Raw genomic sequence first — 21,532 nt, 5'->3', positions numbered from 1 at the left:
GGACACTTAACTGACTGAGCTACCCAGGTGCCCTGAAATGGGATGTCACTTCTGAGATTGGGTTGCAAAAAAGCTGTCTCCTCCTCCCTCCCCTTTCTCTCTCTCTCTCACTGCCCCCCATCTCTCTCCCTCCCTCCCTTCCTCTCTCTCTCTCTCTCCTTTTCTGGAGAAACAAGCTGCCATGTCAACAGCCAGCAAGGATATGAGGCCAACCAACAGTCCTGTAAGCAACCTTGGAAGTGAATCTCCCCCATGTCAAGCCTTGACATGACTGCAGCCCCAGCTCAGGAGACACCAAGTCAGAGGGATCTATCGAAACTATACCCAGATTCCTGATCCACAGAAACCATGAGCCAATACATACTTGTGAGATAATACATATTTGTTGTTTAAACTGCTAAACTTGGCGATAATTTGTTATGCAGCAATAGAAAACTAATACAGTTACTATGAGGGTTATAGAAGATAATGGCCTTTCATTCACGGAAGTCCCACTGAGGTGGAAGAAATCCACACTAGCTTCTAATATTAGTCAACCAATTCCATTATAAATATAAATGGATGACCAAAGGTCCCCAGACATTTGAGAACGGAGATGAACAAACAGCACAACTGACTTAACAGTAAAAAGAAAGTATTCTTTAAAATCTCTAAAATCATAATTAGTATCTTCATAGAGATTCAAGAAGATATTCATTTTTAAATAATATTAATTAATAATGATAACTGCAGGCTCTAATTATACTGAAGTTTTCAGTAAATAGGAAGGAGCGCTTAGAAAGCAAAACTTTATTGCCTAAAATTTTTGATTTAGTAGACATCCCAGAAAAAAATCTGAGAAAATCTTCCAGAGCATAAAGAGGGAAAAAAAGATGCAAAAAATGGTATGAAAGACATAAAGGTATAACCCAGGAGATTCAAAGTTCATCTAATAAAAGATCCCAGAAATTAGAACAGAAAATGGAAATGAGAAAATAATTTTAAAAAACAGTAGAATCTTTTCAGTTCCAAAGCCCCCTTTCAGAGAGGGAAGTCTCCCGACAGCAGATTTCTAAGGGTTCCAACTTTGCCCTCTGGTGTTATACCACTTTCTAGGTGCCACATCAAAAACTAATGATGTACTATATGCTGGCTAATGAACATAATAAAAAAATAACAGAATCATCATTTTGATCCATATAAGAAAGGCATTCGATAAAATCCAACATCTATTAATGATTTAAAAATTAATACACTAATGAACACTTTCTTAAACCAATAAAGGATATCTAAGAAAAAACAAACCTAGAGTAACTGATTATAAGACATCACTCTGAATTATTGAATTCTATTCCACTCAAACCTGAATGATATGCATGTAAAGTTAAACTTTAAAGTTGTAATAAAACATAACTTTCATAAAAAGAGAACTGATTAACATTTTCTTTAAGTCTACCACAAACAGATTTATGGGTGAAACCTTAGAAGCATTCCCATTAATGTCAGGAATAAAAATATAATACTTGTTAGTTATTGCCAAAATTGTAATTGACATTTTAGCCACTCCAACAAGACAAGAAAAATAAATGATGTTTAAGAGAAGGAAGGTTGACAACCAATATAATTGGCTGAAAACATAAGATAACCTATGGATGAACTATTAGAACCAATAAGAGAGCTCAGCAAGGTTACTGCATAATAACAACATACAGATATCTATAAAGCTCCTATATTTCAACAACTACCAGTTAGAAAATGTAATAGGAAAACTACATATCCTATTCAGATAGCAACAAAAACTATAATATACCTGGGGGAGGGGAGACGAACCATGAGAGACTATGGACTCTGGGAAACAATCTGAGAGTTTCAGAGGGAGAGGGTGGGGGGATGGGTTTGCCTGGTGGTGGGTATTAAGGAGGGCACGTGTTGTAATGAGCACTGGGTGTCATACGCAAATAATGAATCGTGGAACACTACATCAAAAACTAATGATGTACTGTACGGTGACTAACATAACATATTAAAAAATATATATATACCTAGGAAGGGAAGATCTTTCTGAAGAAAATCATAAAACACTGAAATACCTACAAGAAGTTCTAAATAAATATACATAAATTTGGGAAGACCTGAAAATGTTACAAACTTTGTCCCTATCCATGAAATATGTATGTTTCAGAAAAATTACTTAAAGTGAATGTGAATTGGCTATGCCACTTTTGCAAATAAAAGCAATGAGGAAGTTTCACCCTCTCAAATTTTACCATGTCGTACAGAGTCATAGCAATAAAAACCATGAAATACTGACGTAGGAATTGGTTACCAAAAAAATCCATAACTAAATGATTTGGTGAAACTAGCTCATTATTTGGACAAAAATGAAGTTGGATCCCTACCTCAGTCCTTTACAAAGGTGGACACCAAATTCCCTGAGGACCTAATTGTCAAACGTGAAACCAGAAATCTAGCATAAGAAATTGTCAGAGAGGGGTGCCTGGGTGGCACAGCGGTTAAGCGTCTGCCTTCGGCTCAGGGCGTGATCCCGGCGTTATGGGATCGAGCCCCACATCAGGCTCCTCTGCTATGAGCCTGCTTCTTCCTCTCCCACTTCCCCTGCTTGTGCTCCCTCTCTCGCTGGCTGTGTCTATCTCTGTCAAATAAATAAATAAAATCTTAAAAAAAAAAAAAAAGAAATTGCCAGAGAATTTTTGTGGTCTCTAAATGGAGAAGGACCTGTTACATAAAATCCCAAATCTCATACCATAAATGGAAAACTGGTAGTTCCGAGTACATCAAAATTAAGGATTCCCATTTAAAAAACAGATCACATAGTTAACTGGTAGAAGCGCCTGAGAGAGGAGGGTGCTTGCTAACATACAAAACTGACGAGGGATTAACATCTAGAAAATAAAAGAAACTCAAAATCAACAAGAAAATATGTAAACTCCAACAGAAAAATTCAGAAAAGGATAGTGACAATTTGCAAGTGGAGAAAACTGAATGGCTAACAAGGTAAACGAAGAAATGCCCAATCTCACCAGTAATCAAAGAAACACACATTAAAGCAGTAAAATATCACTTTACTCCTATGAGACTGGCAAAATCTGAAAAGTAAGGTCATAACTGGAATCTCCATGCATTGCTGATGGGTTCCATCATTCTCGAGAACAACCTGGCAGTATTTTGTGAAAGTAATATCAGTGTATGCCCTAGGACCTAGCAGCCTCCTCCCCTGAACATATGTTCTTCACGGGAACTCTCACACAGAACCACACAGTGCCAAGTATGAGGACGTGTATTGCAAAACTGTGTAGTAGGGAGCTAAAGATCACTAGAGGTCCGTCACTGGTGGAAATGTAATAGGAAACTGTAACCGATGTGTGCAACAGTCCAAAAGAATCAACTAGAAGTACACACAGCGCATAATACATCTGAAAACACGTGATATTGCTTTTAAGAATTAAGAAGCAATTGTATCTGTTGTCTAATATTGTTTGCATCACTTGTACACATATACACCCAAAATATCAACATCCACTTTACAATGATACACAGGTATTCAGGCACATATATCAAACACATCTGAGTGGGTGCCTATGGCAGGGTCAGGTGGGCAAGATGTGGAAGGGGATAAAGAATAGGAAAATGGGGGGCTCCTGAGTGGCTCAGTCGATTAAGTGACTGACTCTTGGTTTCGGCTCAGGCCGTGATCTTGGGGTCGTGAGATCGAGCCCCATGCTGGCTCCGTGCTCTGCCTGGAGTCTGCTTGAGATTCTCTCTCCCTCTCCCTCTGCCCCTTTCCTGGCTGTCTCTCTCTCTCTCTCTCTCTCAAAAATAAATATTTTTTTTAAAAAAAGAATATGAAAATGAAAGCATCAAAAAATAGAACAAGGGGCGCCTGGGTGGCACAGCGTTAAGCTTAAGCATCTGCCTTTGGCTCAGGGCGTGATCCCGGCGTTGTGGGATCGAGCCCCACATCAGGCTCCTCTGCTATGAGCCTGCCTCTTCCTCTCCCACTCCCCCTGCTTGTGTTCCCTCTCTCACTGGCTGTCTCTCTCTGTCAAATAAATAAATAAAATCTTAAAAAAAAAAAAAAGAACAAGGGCAGAACCTTGAATGGGCCAACGATAACACATTAAATGAACTGAGGAGTATGATTAACTCAGCTCTCTGCACTTGAGATCAAAAAACACTTTTCACAGGTGGGGGAATGGGATAGGCTGGTGATGGGTAGTAAGGAGGGCACGTATTGCATGGTGCACTGGGTGTTATACGCAACTAATGAATCACCGAACTTTATATCAAAAACCAGGGATGTACTGTATGGTGACTAACATAATAAAAAAAAAATTAAAAAAAAAAAAACACGTTTCACAAGGAAGAACAAAGGGCCAAGAACAGCCAAGAGAATTTTGAAGAAGGGAAGCAAGATAGTTGGATTTGTCCTATCAAATATCAAGACTTTTTATAAAAGTATAACAATTAAGGCAGGAGTTGAATAAAAACAAATCCCACGAATCACAGCTGTACAGTGGGCATGAAAACCAATGACCCAAATTATAACAGGAAGTCAGAAAGCTCCAAAAACCAATAGATAAATCATCTAATATATTGACACAGAATCTAGATGAAATCCGATGGCAAATAATAAAATAACAACGGTGATATGGTTACAATATGTTGTATCCTTTTCCCTTTCCACCATCCCTCCTCCCAGGTTTTACTAACTATATCTCCTTTAAAGGATACAACTGTAATGACATCTAAGTCCGGTAAGTCCAATTACACAAATTCATGCTTCAGTAAATGATATTTATGTAACACTTTGAAACTGTCAGTTGATGGTTTCAGTTTAACCTTTGGACAAAGCCCAAAAGAATTAATTTTTCTATATAATAAAGAACAAAATGTAAATGTTATAAACCTTGAGAATGTACAAATAATGACAAAAAGAGATAAAGTCATTTGGGCCTTGCTCTTTAGAAGATCAGAATGACAGGTGCACAACCCCGGGGGCGGGGAGGGGGGAGCTGGTGCTTTAGGGAAAGTGTTCATCATCACTCCAACCAGTGGAATATGATCAAGGAGTTCAGAGGTAAAAGCCAAGAGGGAAGGGAAGAGAGGCTTCAGAGATCCCAAGAGCAAAATCAGCCAGAAACAATGAAAAAGCATGCTCTCCACTGAGGTTACAATGTAGCAGAGACCCAGCCCAAAAGCGTTCCTAGAACTCATGTGACCCTAAGTTTTGCTTCAAAGTATTTCAGAAACCACAAGAATGAATGTGGTAAGAAAAAAAGTTCTGCCCTCTTCAAACTCTGAAGCATTTAAAATCAGTCATGAATGGCACCATTTTTAGAGTTGCTGAGATATGGTGACTCACAAAGCAACTCAAGTACTTTACAGTTAGTCCACTTGAAGCCCTGAAGAAGAGATGCCACAGCCATTCCCTGACATGTTTGTTGAATCATATCCCTTTGGAGGGGGTATGTCCAGTTCACATCAATTCCCCCTTTCTTTAAGGTGTGTGTGTGTGTGTGTGTGTGTGTGTGTGTGTGTGTGTGTGTGTGTCTAAGTACTTTCTCGGGCCCCTGGGTGGCGCAGTCGTTAAGCGTCTGCCTTCGGCTCAGGGCGTGACCCCAGCATTCTGGGATCGAGCCCCACATCAGGCTACTCTGCTGGGAGCCTGCTTCTTCCTCTCCCACTCCCCCTGCTTGTGTTCCCTCTCTCGCTGCTGTCTGTCAAATAAATAAATAAAATCTTTAAAAAAAAATAAGCACTTTCTCATTTCAAGGCCTCTGCTAGTGCTATTCCTTCTACTTAGTGGGCTTATACCCTACTCCTCACATGGCTTCTCCTCATGCTACTCATCTCAACTTACATGCCAACTTCTTAGTGAGGCCTTCCTTGACCTTCCTACCTAAGTAAGTCCCTTGCTATTATCTGTCAATCCATTAATATTTATTAAATCTTTTGTGCCAGGCTCTGTTCATTCTCTGGTCATAGAACTATGACCAGATAAAAGCCCCACCCACAAGGAGCATTTTGAAATAGACTGTTTACCTTTTTTTATCTAGAAGGAGGGGCTCTCTTCCCTTGAAATAAAGGTTCCACGGACAGGTCTGTTTAGCTCATCATTATATGCAACCCCAGCACCTAGGACGGTACAAGGCATACATTTGGCATGATATTTGTGAATGAATCAAGGAATAGATGACTTCTTCATTTCGCCACACTGGCCATCAATTACCTGGAGCCCAAGGGACACTAGGCCTGAGTTAAGCCAGATTCTCTCTCACAAGAGTTTGGAATTTGATCCACAGACACTGATGGGTTGGGAGTCAGATGAGAAGACAGTAACTCCTACAGTCCTCAGATCTGCCCTGGGTCCTGTCTGCCCCAAAGCCACATTGCCTAACTCTTCTTGGAGCTCCTGAAATAAATCTTCCTTTCAATAAATTTCTCAAGGTCAATTTTAGTCACTCTCTGCATCTGGCAACTCACTAATTCAACTGATTAGCATGAAAGAACATTAATGGGCTTACATCAAAATCTGGTTTAAAATGCTTCAGTGGGGGTGCCTGGGTGGCTCAGTCGTTAAGTGTCTGCCTTTGGCTCAGGGCGTGATCCCAGAGTCCTGGGATCGAGCCCCACATCGGGCTCCTTCGCTGGGAAGCCTGCGTCTTCCTCTCCCACTCCCCCTGCTTGTGTTCCCTCTCTCGCTGGCTGTCTCTCTCTGTCAAATAAATAAATAAAATCTTTTAAAAATAAAATAAAATAAAATAAAATAAAATAAAATAAAATAAAATAAAATAAAATAAAATAAAATAAAATAAAATAAAATAAAATAAAATAAAATAAAATAAAATAAAAAATAAAATAATAGGGGCGCCTGGGTAGCGCAGTCGTTAAAGCGTCTGCCTTCGACTCAGGGCGTGATCCCGGCGTTCCGGGATCGAGTCCCACATCGGGCTCCTCTGCTGGGAGCCTGCTTCTTCCTCTCTCACTCGCTTGCTGTGTTCCCTCTCTCGCTGGCTGTCTCTCTGTCACATAAATAAATAAAATCTTAAAAAAAAATAAATAAATAAAATAAAATAAAATAATAAAATAAAATAAAATAAAATAAAACACTTCAGTGGTCCCCATTGTTCTTAGAATAAAACCCAGACTCCTTACCAGTGGTGGAAAGGTCCTGCATGGTCTGGCCCTGCTCACCTCTCCTACCTCATCTCCTACCCTCACTGGCCTTCTTTCTATTTCTTAAGTGTCCTGGGTTCTTTTCCACCTCAGAGCCTTTCCACATGCCATTCCCATTGCCTGGAATGTTCTTTTCTCAGCTCTTCAGATGCCTGGCTTCTCTTTAGCCCTCAGATCTCCACTCAAATGTCACCCCACCCCCCAAGGAGACCTTCTAAGTCAGTCATGGGTCCAGCAGGACTCAACTGGCACATTCCCATTAGAACTTTAGGACTACATACCAAATTCTGGGAGCTACAAGGGATAGAACAGTACCCCAAGAGCAACAGAGGGCCCACTATCACTCCTAGGCCTCAAGGAAAGAGGGTAAGGGGCTCTCTCGAGCCCAAAATGAGAGCTCCTCGGAGAGACTGCCTTGGAGGAGTTGTGACCTTCAATCCAGTGATTTACCAGCCCAAGGAAACTCAACAAGGAGAGAACCAGGGAGGAAAATGGACTGACATCACTCTCCTCCCTCCTTCTGTTCTCCTGCCAGGATTCCCTGTTGGTTAAACCTATTTGAAACCCGAAGGAAAAGAAGCCTATTAAAACAGAAAAGGGTTTGGCAAACATTTTCTGTAAAGGACCGGACCGTAAATATTTTCAGCTTTCTGGACCATACAATCTCTGTCACAATGACTCAACTCTGACATCGTAACATGAGAAAAGCCATAGACAAGACACAAATGAGTGTGGCTGTGTTCCAATAAAACTTTATTTACAAAAACAGGCAGTGGGCCAGACCATGTTGGGCCTGGATGTAGAACATTCAAGATAGTCTGCTGGGTCAGAAGATGGGGTGAAGAAAGGTGGAGAGTGGCTCTCAGGTTCAACACGTTTTAGCTAGCATACCTTCTCCAGCCACCCCATCTAAGTGCCCCACCCCCCAAGTCACTATCGCATTACCCTGGTTTGGTTTTTTTCACCACAAATCATAAGCATCTTATTTGTTTGTCCATAAGAGTAGGGATCATGGCTTTCTTGCTTGCCACCCCATCCCCAGAACCCAAAATAGTGCCTGGCACCTGGCAGCTTCTCAAATATTTTTGAAGGAATGGGAAGACATTAACTAATACAGCATGACACAGGTTGACAAGACCAAAACATCTGGTCTCCTTAACTCTGGCGCACCAAATGATACCCTCCAAACGTAGGAAACCCAGCTCTCCCCTCCAGCCCATCTGTAACTGCAACTCTTGTCTATCCTGTTTCTCAGTCTTCCTAACTCCCTCTCCAGACCAGGCCTGCTCATCAATCACCCAGTACCTCCACCACCATACCTCCAGGTTGCAATTCCACACATCAACGTCCAGGCTTGCAGACCCTAAGTGGTTTGCAGTCCACATTCTTTGGAAATGATTCTGCTTTAGACCTCTCCCCCACCTCCAGCACAGTCAGCTGCTTTGAATCTCCGTTTCATCCTACTTTCCTGGGTAGGGCAGTGAGAGGAGGAAGGACAGGTTTGGGAGCATCTCTAAAATAAATTCCCTTCTTCCTTATTCTTAACACAAAAGATAGCAGAGCTCCAAAATTATCCAACAAGAGAAAAAAGCAACTAAATTATCATAAAATTATGAAAGTCATCAAAGACCATTCAGCAGAGGATCACAGTGTGGGAAGGGTTTAGTACGGGGCATTCGGTTTCAAAAAAATCGAGATACAAAATGGTGCATACACTTTCACTGCAAGTGTGTGGAAATGAATATACACAAGGACTGGGAGGTTGCGTGGGAAACATCAATGGCTAGGATCCTGGGGTGTGGGTGACTTCTTTCTGATTTCTAGGATCACTGTTATAATATTTGCTAATTATTTGGTTCATCCAGGAGTTGCACGGTATAGTCCAAATAACAGCATCATCATTACTATATAGTATCTATTATATATATAATATATAATGATGTAATATATAATGAGAATATATTCTCAATTACATATGTAATAATGGTGTGTGTGTGTATGTGTGTGTGTGTGTGTGTGTGTGTGTGTGTGTGTATACCATTCAACCGGCAAGAAAAATGATAGGATAGATACTGTTCTCTGGTACAACGGAGGACAGGTGAATGGGGGAAAGGATTGCGTTTTAAGCTTGAGAGAGTTTGTGTTTTGTGCCCCTCTATCTGGAAATGGTTTCATTAAAAGGCATGGTTTGAAACAATTAACAGTACAGAATCTGTTTCGCCCTCATACTCCCTCTCTCCAGTTTTGCTCCCCCACCACCACCACCACTTGTGATCCTTGTGAGAATATCAAAATTGTTGGAAACTGGAAAGTAAATGGTTTTCTAATAATATTAGCCAAAAAGACAGTGTTCTTCTGTAGCAAACCCCTGAGACCACAGCAGCTACTTTACGACTGCCAAAGGCTGGTACTTGAGACTAATGCAAAATTTGGCAACAGATGCATTCAACTTTTTACCATTCCTAAAGATCTGGAACCTTACTCTTGTATTTTCACAGATCAGCAGAACCTCTCTCCCCCTCTCCCTCTTCTCTCTCCCCCTCTCCCTCTTCTCTCTCCCCCTCTCTCTCTTCTCTCTCCCTTCCTCCCCCTCCTCTCCTCTCTCTCCCTTTCTCCCACTCTACCCCCTCCTCTCTCTCTCCTCCCTCTCCTCCCTCCCCCTTTCCTCTCTCTCTCTCTCTCCCCCTCTTCTCTCTCTCCCTTTCCTTCCTCTCTCTCTCTTCCCCCTCCTTCTCCTCTCCCTCTCTTCTCCCCACTCCTCTGTCTCTCTCCCTCTCCCCTCTCAATCCTCTCTCTTTCTCTCTCCCTCCCTCCATCTCTCCCTCTCCCCATTCCTACCTCCCTCCTTCTATTTCGGAATCCTAGACATAGCTAAGATCAAAAAGCATAGATTCAGAATCACCCCATTAAATATCATAGATCTGGGGATCCATTTGGCATTGAGAAGCTGTTCTTTGAATCCATCTCATTTCATCTCGTTTGAATCACTTCATTTCTGTAGGCCATTGAATCTATGATTGTTCCCCTTGGCCTACATTTTAATTTTACACTTGGTAGATATGATATAATTTCTCAACCAGCCAATCTGAAGTTTTTTTCTGCCCTTTTCGAAGACAGACATCTCCCCTGTAAGATCACGAGTCACAAAGAAATGATCACAAATGCTGATAATTGGGTACAAAGTCACAGCATTTTTCATGTTTTGTTTAACCATGAAAACCCACCAAAAATAACCTAAACACCTAATGACCAAGGAACGGTTACATGAATAATAATCCATCGAATCAATGGAAAACTATGCAGACCATAAAAATATCTGCAAGGAAGGTTAATGGTGATAGAACACTGAGTGAGAAAAACACAAAACTGTCTATAATCCCACTTTATTGGAGAAAAATATACATATGTAGAAAGGGAACAAGAAGGAAATATTCTCTTATTTTTGTGGTGGTTACCACTGGATGGTGGGATACAGGTGAGCTCTCCTCTTATTTATGCTTTTATTCATTTTCCAACTTCTGCAGAATGAATATACATTATATTGACATTTGGAAATAAACTTTTTTCAAATGCCAAAAAAAAATGTAAGTTGTTATATTAGGATCCAGAAAGCCCCAGTAAGTCCTTCTCCCCTCTCCTAGTTGGGCTGTTCCCTCTCATCTGAAAAGAGGGAAGGTATCGCCACACTATTAAGCAATCAGCCAGCAGGCTTCATTCAAGAGCAATAAACTGACCTCTCAAGAGAGAATTAGTGACGCTCAGGAAATTAGAGCTGGAACCCTGAGTGGTCTAATGCATCCCTCAAGTATTAGCACCATATACATTACACTTTCTGGTGTGGGCACTTTCTTTTCAATTTAATTGTAAATATTTCAAGTGATTGCAATTTCACGGCTACGTTTCACAGACAAGTCAACAGCTATTAATCCACCTTCTTTGGGCGGATATCATAACATCAGCAAACTTCAGAGATGTCCATTTAACTCTCTGGCCTGGACCTGTTAGCTGAACAAGGATCTTAGACCTGGTTCAAATCCTGGCACCTCCACTTGGCTGTGAGACTTTACACAAGTCCCTTTACCTATCTGGTCATAGGTTCCCTCATTTGCAAAAAGGAAACCTCTCTATCTACCTCCCAAATAGTGCCGTAGGAATTTTTTTCTCTTTTCAGCGATTTTATTTATTTATTTGAGAGAGAGCACGCATGAGTGAGAACACAAGCAGGGGGAGGAGGAGAGGGAGAGGGAAAAGCAAACTCCCCACTGAGGACCCAGGGCTGAATCCTGGGACCCTGGGATCATGACCTGAGCCCAAGGCAGACTCTTAACCGACTGAGCCACCCAGACGCCCCAACGTGCTGTAGGAACTAAATGAGATCATGCATCTAGGGAATGCAGACAGTAGGTACGCAGTAAATTTTGGTGATTCTGGAGTTTTGGACCTGTGTTGAAAGGTTGTTTTCCTGGCAGAGGAGATGGGCCATGCTGAGTCAACACCCCTTTTTTTTGTATTTCCCTGGATGGTACAAGCGGGTTGGCATGAGCAGTACAATTCATGACCTTGAATCAGCAAAATTCCATTTGGTACCCAAACCTTGGGCTTAGCCACGCCAACGAAATTCACCAGGCCCAGACCACAAACACGGTTCAGGCAGCACCCACTGAGCCTCTGCACTGTTGATAAGAGCCGCAATCGTAACACTAGCCTTGGGGAAGGAAAAGAGAAGACAGAGTGGAGAGTCTTATATGCCATGTAATCAGTAGAGTTTGATGAATCGCTGATGTAGGGCTGAAGGACAGAGAACAGTTTCCAACTTAGATGACTGAATACACAAGTTTATTAATCCAATGAATATCTACAGAGCACCTACCAAGGGCCAGAAACTGCTCTAGGCGCAGAAGACACTGCAGTGAACCAGAGGGGGGAGAAATCTCTGCTTCTGTGAATTTACCTTCTAGTGGGGAAGACAGACAACAAACAGTAAACAAATACACAAAGACAGTTTCTGGTTGTGATAACCATGAGGAAGGAAATAAAGAAGGTAATGGGATGGAGAATAAGAGGACCATACTTTAGGACACCTGGGTGGCTCAGTCAGTTAAGAGTCTGCCTTTGAAAGGGGGGGTAATCAGAAGGGGGAATGAAACATGAGAGACTATGGACTATGAGAAACAAACTGAGGGCCTCAGAGGGGAGGGTGTGGGGGAATGGGATAGACTGGTGATGGGTAGTAAGGAGGGCACGTATTGCATGGTGCACTGGGTGTTACACACAACTAATGAATCATCGAGCCTTACGTCGGAAACCGGGGATGTACTGTATGGTGACTAACATAATATAATAAAAAATCATTAAAAAAAAAAAATCCAAAAAAAAAAAGAGTCTGCCTTTGGCTCAGGTCATGATCCCAGGGTCTTGGGATGGAGTCCCATGTCAAGCTCCCTGCTCAGCATGGAGTCTGCTTCTTCCTCTGCCTGCCATTCTCTCTCTCTGACAAATAAATAAAATCTTAAAAAAAAAAAAAGAGGATCATACTTTAGATGGTCAGGGAAGGACCTCTCAGGAGGTAACACATGAGATGATGGGTCCTGAAAGATGAGAAGGACCCACCAGCTGGAGAAGAGGGGAAGTGTTCCAGGAAGAAGGAAGGGCACACACAAGAACTTGAGGTGGGAAAAGGCTAAGTGCATTTGAGAATAGAGGGGAAAACACCTTTGTAACCAAAGACTAGTGAGAGGAGAGAATTGATAGGACAGAAGGTTGAAAGTGTGGACAGGACGTAGTTAAGGACCAAGCCTTGAGAAGCAGGTTCTTGGAGGAAAATGTTTTACTTTTGGCATACTGAGTTCAAAGTGCCAGAGGGGCTCTCCAAACTAAGGATCCAGGACTTTGTCCTAAGAACTAGGGATAGTAGTGAGATTCGAGAAAATGTCCAGTTGTGCCAGAATCACTGGGGAATGTTCTAAAAATACAAATTTCTCAGGCATTGAAAATACAGATTTCTGGGATATCACCCTGGGAAATTCTAATTCATGTAGGTCTTGGTTAAGATCTGAAAATCGTTTTTGCAGTACGCACAGGTAATTCTGATTCATTCATCCAACAAATATTTCTTGCATTCCTATTATGTGCCAGAAAAATTCCAAGTGCTAGAGATACAGCTCTGAACAGGTTACAAAGCTTAAGGTGTAGAGAAAGAACCCATGGCGAACACATAAGCAAATAAATTACAATAATGATACAGGTCATTAAAAAAAAAAAGCTGCCGAAATGTAATTACTATGGGGACCTACACTAAATAAATCTAAAGAGAAGATCTCTCTCTGAGGAAGTGACTCTGAGTTGATAGCTGAGAAATAAGAAGGAACAGCCATGTGGCAGTCCAGGGGAACAGCATCCTAGGCAGAGGGAACAGCCAAGGCAAAGGCTTGGTTGAGAACTCAGCAGATCTATTCTTTGATTTATTCCCACTTGATTAACCAACGAAAATGGGGAGAAGGCACTATCTCATCTTTATGTGTTCACATACTAAGCACAGACTTTGTTCCAAGCACTGTGCCCGGTGCTGATACAAAGATGAGCAAGATGGTCCCCTTCTCAGAGAGTCTGAGGGAGTCCAGGGAGGGAGGCAGGTAAGAGAATCAGTATGGCCCCTGAGAAGTGAGAGCATCCCAGATAATCAGTTCATGTGCTGAGAAAGTCCAGCAGATGATTAATACTTCTGTTGTATGATGATGTGAGCAACTATTTCTGAAACTATGCATAATAAAATGACTTGTATTTCTCTGCAGCCCCGCCAGCTCAGAATATCTGGATTTTGGGTGACATATTTGCACCAAGGGATATTGGGTCTGAGATACTGCATAATGACTATGTTTTGGGGGAAATCGCTTCCTAATAAAAACTAACATGTACAGAGCACTTAGATTCACCTGGTTTGACCTGCAATTTTATAATGTTCACAACGTCCCTATGAGGAAGGGATTCCTATTATCCACTTTTTTTCAGATGAAGGAATTGGAGCTCAGTGAGGTGAAGGGACTTTCCTGGGGTCATTCAACTCAAATGTGACAACTGCCCATCTCTGCCTGGGTTTGGAGCCTCCGTTCTGGACCATACCCCCTCTCATAAATTGCTTAGATAGTGACGCAATTGCTCTCCTCGTGCTGGCTGCCAAGTAGACCCCTCTCTCTTCTTCCCATCGCAATTATCCACTTGGGTTGTCTACACTAGCCAGATCTACCTGCTTCTCCCTCCAGGGGCCCTGTAGGTGGAAAGGTGGAGAGGAGAGGGCTCGTTGTTTGTACACTTGGGAAAAAGCGGACCACACCCAGACTGGCCCCTACTGGCCCGTGCCCAGCAGCTGTCGATACTCAGGTGCGGTCTCCAGAGGACCCCTGTGCAGTGCCGGAAGGGTTGGGCCCAAAGTGTAGCACCCTGCTCCCTGCCCACCTGTCTGGGAAGAGAAATTACCGGGGCTCAGTGTTCAAAGTTTGAGAAGGGACTGGATCAGGAAAAAAGTACACTGTTAGTCCAGAGGAAGTAGTCAGTCTGTGGCCACCTGCATAGAGCTGGGGGGCCCTCTTTACACCTAATGTACTGAAATTCAGCGGCTTGAAAAGATGAGCTGGTCATCTTTGGACAGCAGGCTGACTGGTTTGCAAAGTAGAGGACCCTGGATCTCTCCTGCCCTAAGCCTCCTTTTATTTCGGACTTAGAGCCAGTCTGTGCGCCAGTCTGATGGTCTCTGGGTGTGTCCTTCAAGGAGTGCCTTTCCCCTGTTTCTCAGGCCGGCTGGCTCCCTCTTCTCCCCGCCGCCTCCCCTCACTCTCTTGTTCCCTCCCTCCCGTTTGTGCGGAGGCTCTTGGCCCAGGTCCCTCAGGCCGGGAGGGTGGAAACGGAGGACGCAGGAGAGGTGAGGTCACGCCTCCCTTGAGCCCCGCGCCGCTGGCTTTTCAGAGCCTCGCCATGAGCGGGCGGCCTCAGTCCCAGACCGCGCCGACCCTGCGCTCCTCCGCCCACCCTGCGCAGCCGGCCTCGCCCATGTCTCAGTACGACCCCAGCTCGGACTTCAAGACGGCTTTGGACAGCAGTCCGGAGGCCAACACCGAGGATGACAAGACCGAGGAGGACGTGCCCATGCCCAAGAACTACTTGTGGCTTGCCATCGTCTCATGCTTTTGCCCCGCGTACCCCATCAACATCGTGGCTTTCGTCTTCTCCATCATGGTGAGTGAATGGGGACCTGGAGCAACCAGGGGGGTAAGACCTGGGAGGCGCTGCCACCGCTCGGGACCCAGCGTACTCTCCACAGCTCCCTTATACCCTTACGCACTGCCCCCGCGCACCCTGGGTTTTCGGTCCTTTGCGTCGCCGCCTCACTTTTCTCAGGCAGCACTCAGCCCTCAACCACCAGCTCCTCCTCTGCGCTGCCTGCGGCGCTCAGAGCCCTGATCCAGCCTCTCCCAGGCTGGCTTTCCACCTCCTTCCAGCGCCCATGATGCACTCTGTCCAACCCGGGGAGTTTCTCCGTGGACTCTGCGGCTTCTTTCGCGGCCTTCCTCCTCTGACATTTGTAGGCACCGGTCCCGTTCTTCTCAACCTGCTTTTCTAGGACCTCAAAGTGCGCCACCCTTGCAGGGCAAAAGCACGCCCCGTTCTGAGTGCACGGGTTCTACCGCCCCCTCCGTGCCCCACGCGGGGCTCCCCCTCTCCAGCCCGTGGCACTCCTAGCATACGGTCTTTGCTGAGCCCAGGGCGCCGCCCCGGCCACTTTCTAGGGGTCCCCAAGCGATTTCCAACGCCCTCTCCTTAACCCTGGTCCCATGCTTTCTTAGGCACCCCCTCTTGGGGCAACAGCACCAGCTCCCTCTCCTTGGCACTCTCCGGCACCCCTTTGTCCCCCCTCTTTCCAGCGCTCCCGCTGCTCTCCAGGCTTTTCTTGAGCGCCCCTTATGTCCCTCTCACCTGCAACGTGCACCCTGGCCTCTCTTTTACTCTTTCTGCCCCAGCACGTCAGAGTTCTTCCCTCATATGCTGCGTGCGCGCGGACCCTATCTCCGCCTCTCTTGGCGTCCCCCAAGGGCTCCCAGGCTCCCCTCCACCGCTCAGTCCCGTGCCCGGGGCGCTCCCGGTAAAGCACAACACGGCGACACGGAGCGTCCTTTGCGTGTCCCAGTCTGCCCTCCGGGAGCTCCGCTCCATGGCCCCCTTCAGCCTGGGTAGGAACTCCCAGGAGAATCCCACCAGGAGCTCGGTGAGCGCCCGCGAGGCCCTCGCCTTATTGACTGGAGCAGCTGGCCCAGGGGTGGCGGCGGGTTAAGGTTCCGACCGGCACTGTCCCGGGACAACCCTTACAGCGATCTCACGATCTCACAAACCGAGAGAGTCCGATTCAGCTCATGGAAGATCCAGAGTCACCGCCCCCTTCCCCCATTCAAGTCCGCCCACACTTGCCCACGGGTGGCACCATATTGGCTCCGTGGGTACACACAAAGACTTCATTTGCACACGCAACCCGCTCTTCCCCAAACCCCGTTGTCCGCTCTCCGCACCAACATTCAAGCGTGCCGCCGCTTCCGTTCCGACTGCCTGGGTTCAAACCCTAGCTAAGACCACAGACTCGTTGAATGATCTCTGGAAATCACTGCATCTCTCTTAACTTCAGTCTTTTTGTCTGTAAAATGGGAATAATCGTAGCCATCATTTCTTAAAGTTGTTGTATTAATGAGATTATTGTAAAAACGCTTGGAACAGTGTTCAGCATATTATTAGATCTTTAATCCAGTGTCACTTCCTGAGGCCTTCCCTGATCACAGTTTAAAATCAAAATCCCTACAAGCTCCACTCCCCTTTCCTTGCTGTTTTCTGCCCAGAGCACTCCTCTCCATCTGATAAATTGTTTTATATATTATTATGCTTAGGGCTTAGAGTATAAGCCCTATGAGGGCAGCAGTCTTTGTGGGTGTTGTTTGTTGCTGTATCTTCAGCACGTAGGAGAGAATCTGGCTGGTGGCAGATGCTCCAGAAATACACGAAATGAATGCATGTGTGAATGAATGAACGGTGCTAATGGATCATGATGTCTGCTTCACTCCTGCTGCCTTTGCCCCCAGACTGGAGCCAGGAAAACCATGGTATCAGGTTCCTTAGGACCAGCCAGGCAGTTTCCTCTCTTCCTTCCTCCCCAGAGATATCCGGTCTTGGGTTTTCTGCAGCGAAGCTGGGGAGGATGCTGCAGCCAAATTCTCCAGGCAGCAGCAGACACTCTGGCTGGAATTGGTGCCCACACTCTATCCTGATTTATTAATGAATCAGCAGCCAGTTCGCCCCTTTTCCAGTGCCAATTATAAAACTGCCTGCAAAGGCTTTTTCCTTCATTGATCTGAGATGAGCTAACACTCCAGCTGGTGGTGACAGGCTGGATACTAATGATGCCACTTGGTGTGTCTTGAGGGATAAGACGGGTATATGCTTTGAGTGGAAACCTCTTTTTCTGATCCCTCTCTTCCCCATTTCCTCCCTCAAGACTTTTCCAACAGTTTTATAGCAAGACACCACTCTTACGCCAGAACACAGACACTGGACTTATAAGTTGACTAGAGGCAAATTTCACACCTTAAAGTTAAAGCCTTGGTTTCTTCATCTAGAAAATGGGAATGTGAAAAGCATTTTAAGTTGAGCAAAACTGTTGTAAGGATGGAAAAGGAGAAAGCCTGTCCAGCTCCCAGCACTGTGCTAGGGATGTGCAATAATCGTTGCACAGATGGAGAGATTTGGAGCCTGGACAACACATGTCACATACGAAACCAAACAGAACATCAAAGACGTGAAACCCCAATTTTGAAGAGCTTCCCACACCCTCCCCATCGCACACCCTCTAAGGTGTTTTCCCACTGAAACCGTGCAGATCTGGGCTTGACAAGTTTCATGATCAAGATTCCAAAGTCCAAAGAATAAAGAGGAAGAGGAAGGGTGTGTAGGAGGAAGGTGGCTGACCAACTGTGTCAGTTGTGTGCCTTGCCTACGGTGTCTTTTTTTTTTTTTTAAGATTTTATTTATTTATTTGACAGAGAGAGAGAGACAGCGAGAGAGGGAACACAAGCAGGGGGAGCGGGAGAGGGAGAAGGAGGCTTCCCGCTGAGCAGGGAGCCCAGAGATGGAGATGGGAGACGCGAGATGCAGGGCTGGATTCCAGGACCCCGGGATCATGACCTGAGCTGAAGCAGACGCTTAACGACTGAGCCACCCAGGTGCCCCTTGCCTATGGTGTCTTGTGGAGTCTGGCTCTTTTCAAGTCTGACTTACCTATAATTTGTGGTAAAGTCAGGCACACCGTTGCTGGGTGTAGTGCCATTCCCCGGGGAGGCATTAAAAAACGTTGGGGAGCATCTGTGGTGTCGCCGTGATTTGGGGCCCTACTGGCATTTGTTGGAAAAGGCGAAGAGTACCAACGTCCTGCAATGCTGGAGTCTGTCCCCCAGTGAAGAACTGACCTGCCCCAAACATCAGCAACACGGCAATCAAGAAACACTGTAAGGTAATGCAAAGTGATATAAATGTGACTGCATGGGAAATATTGATAAGGCTCAAAACAACCAGTTCCCAGAACTGTAAAAAGAACCAGCTATCTCAAAACAATGAGATTTTTATTAAATCAAGCCTGAGAAGACGTCTATAAATTACCAACTTGGAGGAGATCCCAGGGAATAAGAAAACTACTTTGAAAAATATACATTTGAGAAGAACGTTCTTCAAGCCATGGGCGTCTGTGATCTTTCCACCACCCCATGGGGAGGTAGGGAAGTCCTGGGGGTTGTGATGCAGTCAGTGCCCTACAGACAAGAATCGGTACAACATGGCTTGTCGTACGGGAACTTTGCCAGTGGCAGAGACACAGAAATTTCCATATGGCTTTTGACTCCAGAGAATGAATGTTCATTCAACAAATATTTACTGAGCACCTATTATGTGCCAGGCTCTATTCCAGACGCTGATATACTCCCTTACCTCTATCAAGGGGTAAATAAGATCAACAAGGTTTCTGTGCTGTTAGGTGTAGAAGGAGAAAAGTTCTAGGCAAATTGTAGGTATATGGGCAATTTCAGGTTGAGTTCACCGTCTGCTGGTTGTGGAGCTGGAATTTGCTACCTGACTCAAGAGACTGGAGTTGAGTCCATACTGAGCCTCCCTTCTTAATGAGGTCGTGATATAATCATTTGCACAGCTGAACCAATCTGGTCACTCTAAGTGTGGATACGAAATAGCCAATGACTTTGGAATGGGTAATCTATAAGCCTTCTTTCATCAGAACAACTTCTCCTTTACACTCACAGAACCTGTCCTGACACCAACCGCTGAGGTTCAAATCCTTTTCTGACATTTGCTGTGGCTGTGATTTCATGTCACTGACTCAATCTTTCTGAGCCTTGGTTTCAACCCTGTAAAATGGGGGTCATGATAGTACCCACTCAAGTACTGCTTTGAAGACTGAATGATAAAAGTTCAATGTTTTCATCCCCTTGCCTAGGACACAGCTAGAACTCAGTAAGTGATGATGATGGTGGTGGTGGTGGTGATGACGGTGATGGAGATGATGATGGTGATGGTGATAGCGATGACGGAAATGATGATGACGTGTATATTTTAGGGATACAAGCCACTGCCTTTTCCAGTGGCAGTTTTCCTTTTTATTAGGACCAGAAAATTCAGTAGGAACAAAAGCAATGACAAGAAAATATGTCACTGGAATAAATAAATGTTATAGCCTAAAAGTAAATATGAATGCTAAACGGGGATGCGTACAAATAGACAAGGAAGACTTATGGTTCAGCATGGAATATTGAACAGGCTTGTTTTTTCCACTCCCTTCTGAAACCGCTTAAAATGATAGTAAGTGAATCTAAAAGAGTAGGACAAATTAGAACAGGTGAAGAGAGGAGAGAAGTGACAAAATCTTGGAACATGGAAAATGGCTAGTTGAGCACTGAGTGACCTTACAGAGTAGATAATACCGAAATCTAAATCCTGCAGAAGAAGGAGCCAACAAGAATAAAGTCCACTTCCCCTGAGAAACTCTAAAAAGGCTCGGAAATTGGAGGTACCGATTGAAGATAATACCTTTGAAGGTAGGAATAAAGAGTAGGGCTGAAGAGTGGAATAGTCTTTGAAAGTCTGTTTAAGAAGTCGATACTACCGGAGATCATCTGCCAGCCCCTGCAGTAGGCACCTGACAGAAGATGGGAGATCTACTCTCTGGTGAGATTAAACAGAATGGCTCTAGACACCAGGCACAGCTGAGGGTGAAGTTAAGGTATCATCGCACAAGGAAGGCTCTAGCCCCTGTCCCCACCTTGTACCCCAACCCTGGCATCCAGGCAGGAGACTGGAGAATTTCTCTCCCAGAACGTGACCATACCAAAAGAAAAAAACTTACAGATACAAACATGTAGATGTTCTCCAGAGAAATGTTGAAAGCCCCACCCAATTGTACACGGTTGCCCATCTGTTAATAAGCCCCATCCTCATCCACAGAACTTCCAAGAAGTTTCTCAGTGTCTCACTTTCAAACAGGAACAGGCAGCGAAAGGTTACTGGACATTTGAGCAATTCTTCTGAATTACGAGACCTGTGGTTTACAGAAGAAATGAAGCGTAAGGAAATAAATAATGCCAAAAGCAGAAGAAAAGTTAAGGACAGATGATGAACATCCTCAGAGAAATAAGAATCTATGTGGTGTCTGCAAAACAAGAACAGGTTGGGAAAAAATAAAACGAGAAGCAAAACAGAGATCTTGGGAATTAAAAATGAGGGTAGATTAAAAAAAAAACACAGTGGAAGGATTAGAAGTCAAAGCTGAGGGAAGCTCAAAGAAGTTAATACAAAAATCAAAAAGATAGAAAATATGGAAGTAACTCAAACGTCTATCAACAGAAGAATGGATAAATAAAATATGGCATACACATACAATGGAGTATTATTCAGCCTTTCAAAAAAAGGAAATTCTGACACATGCTCCAACATAAACCTTGAAGACTTACGCCGAGTGAAAGAAACCAGCCACAAAAGGACAAATACTGTATGATTCCACTTTCGCGAGGCACCTAAAGTAGTCACATTCATAGAGACAGAAAGGAGATGATGGTTGTTAGGTTGTTAGTGGCTGGAGACAGAGGGGAATGTGGAGTTACTGTTTAATGGGTACAAAGTCTCAGTTTGGGAAGATGGGAAGTTCTGGAGACAGATAGTGGTGATGGTTGCACAACAGCGTGAATGTACTTAATGTCACCGAACTGGCACCCTTAAAAAATAGTTAAAATAGTAAATTTTATGATACATATATTTTATCAGAATAAAA

At 44.3% G+C, this 21,532-nt stretch overlaps 1 protein-coding gene across 3 annotated transcripts in view; it reads left to right on the top strand.

Moving 5' to 3' along the window:
• Positions 1-15,110: 15,110 nt before the first annotated feature.
• TMEM233 (transmembrane protein 233) overlaps positions 15,111-21,532 on the top strand; it is a 42,488-nt gene continuing 36,066 nt past the window's right edge. Inside the window, exon 1 of one of the 3 annotated variants that reach the window (XM_087857293.1) lies at positions 15,111-15,405. In XM_087857293.1, coding sequence (XP_087713419.1) covers positions 15,145-15,405 — 261 coding nt within the window. In that variant the 5' untranslated portion in view covers positions 15,111-15,144. The remainder of the gene's footprint in view (positions 15,406-21,532) is intronic. The other 2 variants (XM_087857294.1, XM_045791596.2) reach the window with 2 other exon arrangements.

This window comes from Ursus americanus, chromosome 30 (genome assembly GCF_024610735.1).
Source record: "Ursus americanus isolate L20-20 chromosome 30, mUrsAme1.1.p, whole genome shotgun sequence".
In the NCBI taxonomy this organism is placed as follows: Eukaryota; Metazoa; Chordata; class Mammalia; order Carnivora; family Ursidae; genus Ursus; species Ursus americanus.
This window is presented reverse-complemented; position numbering and strand designations above follow the sequence as displayed.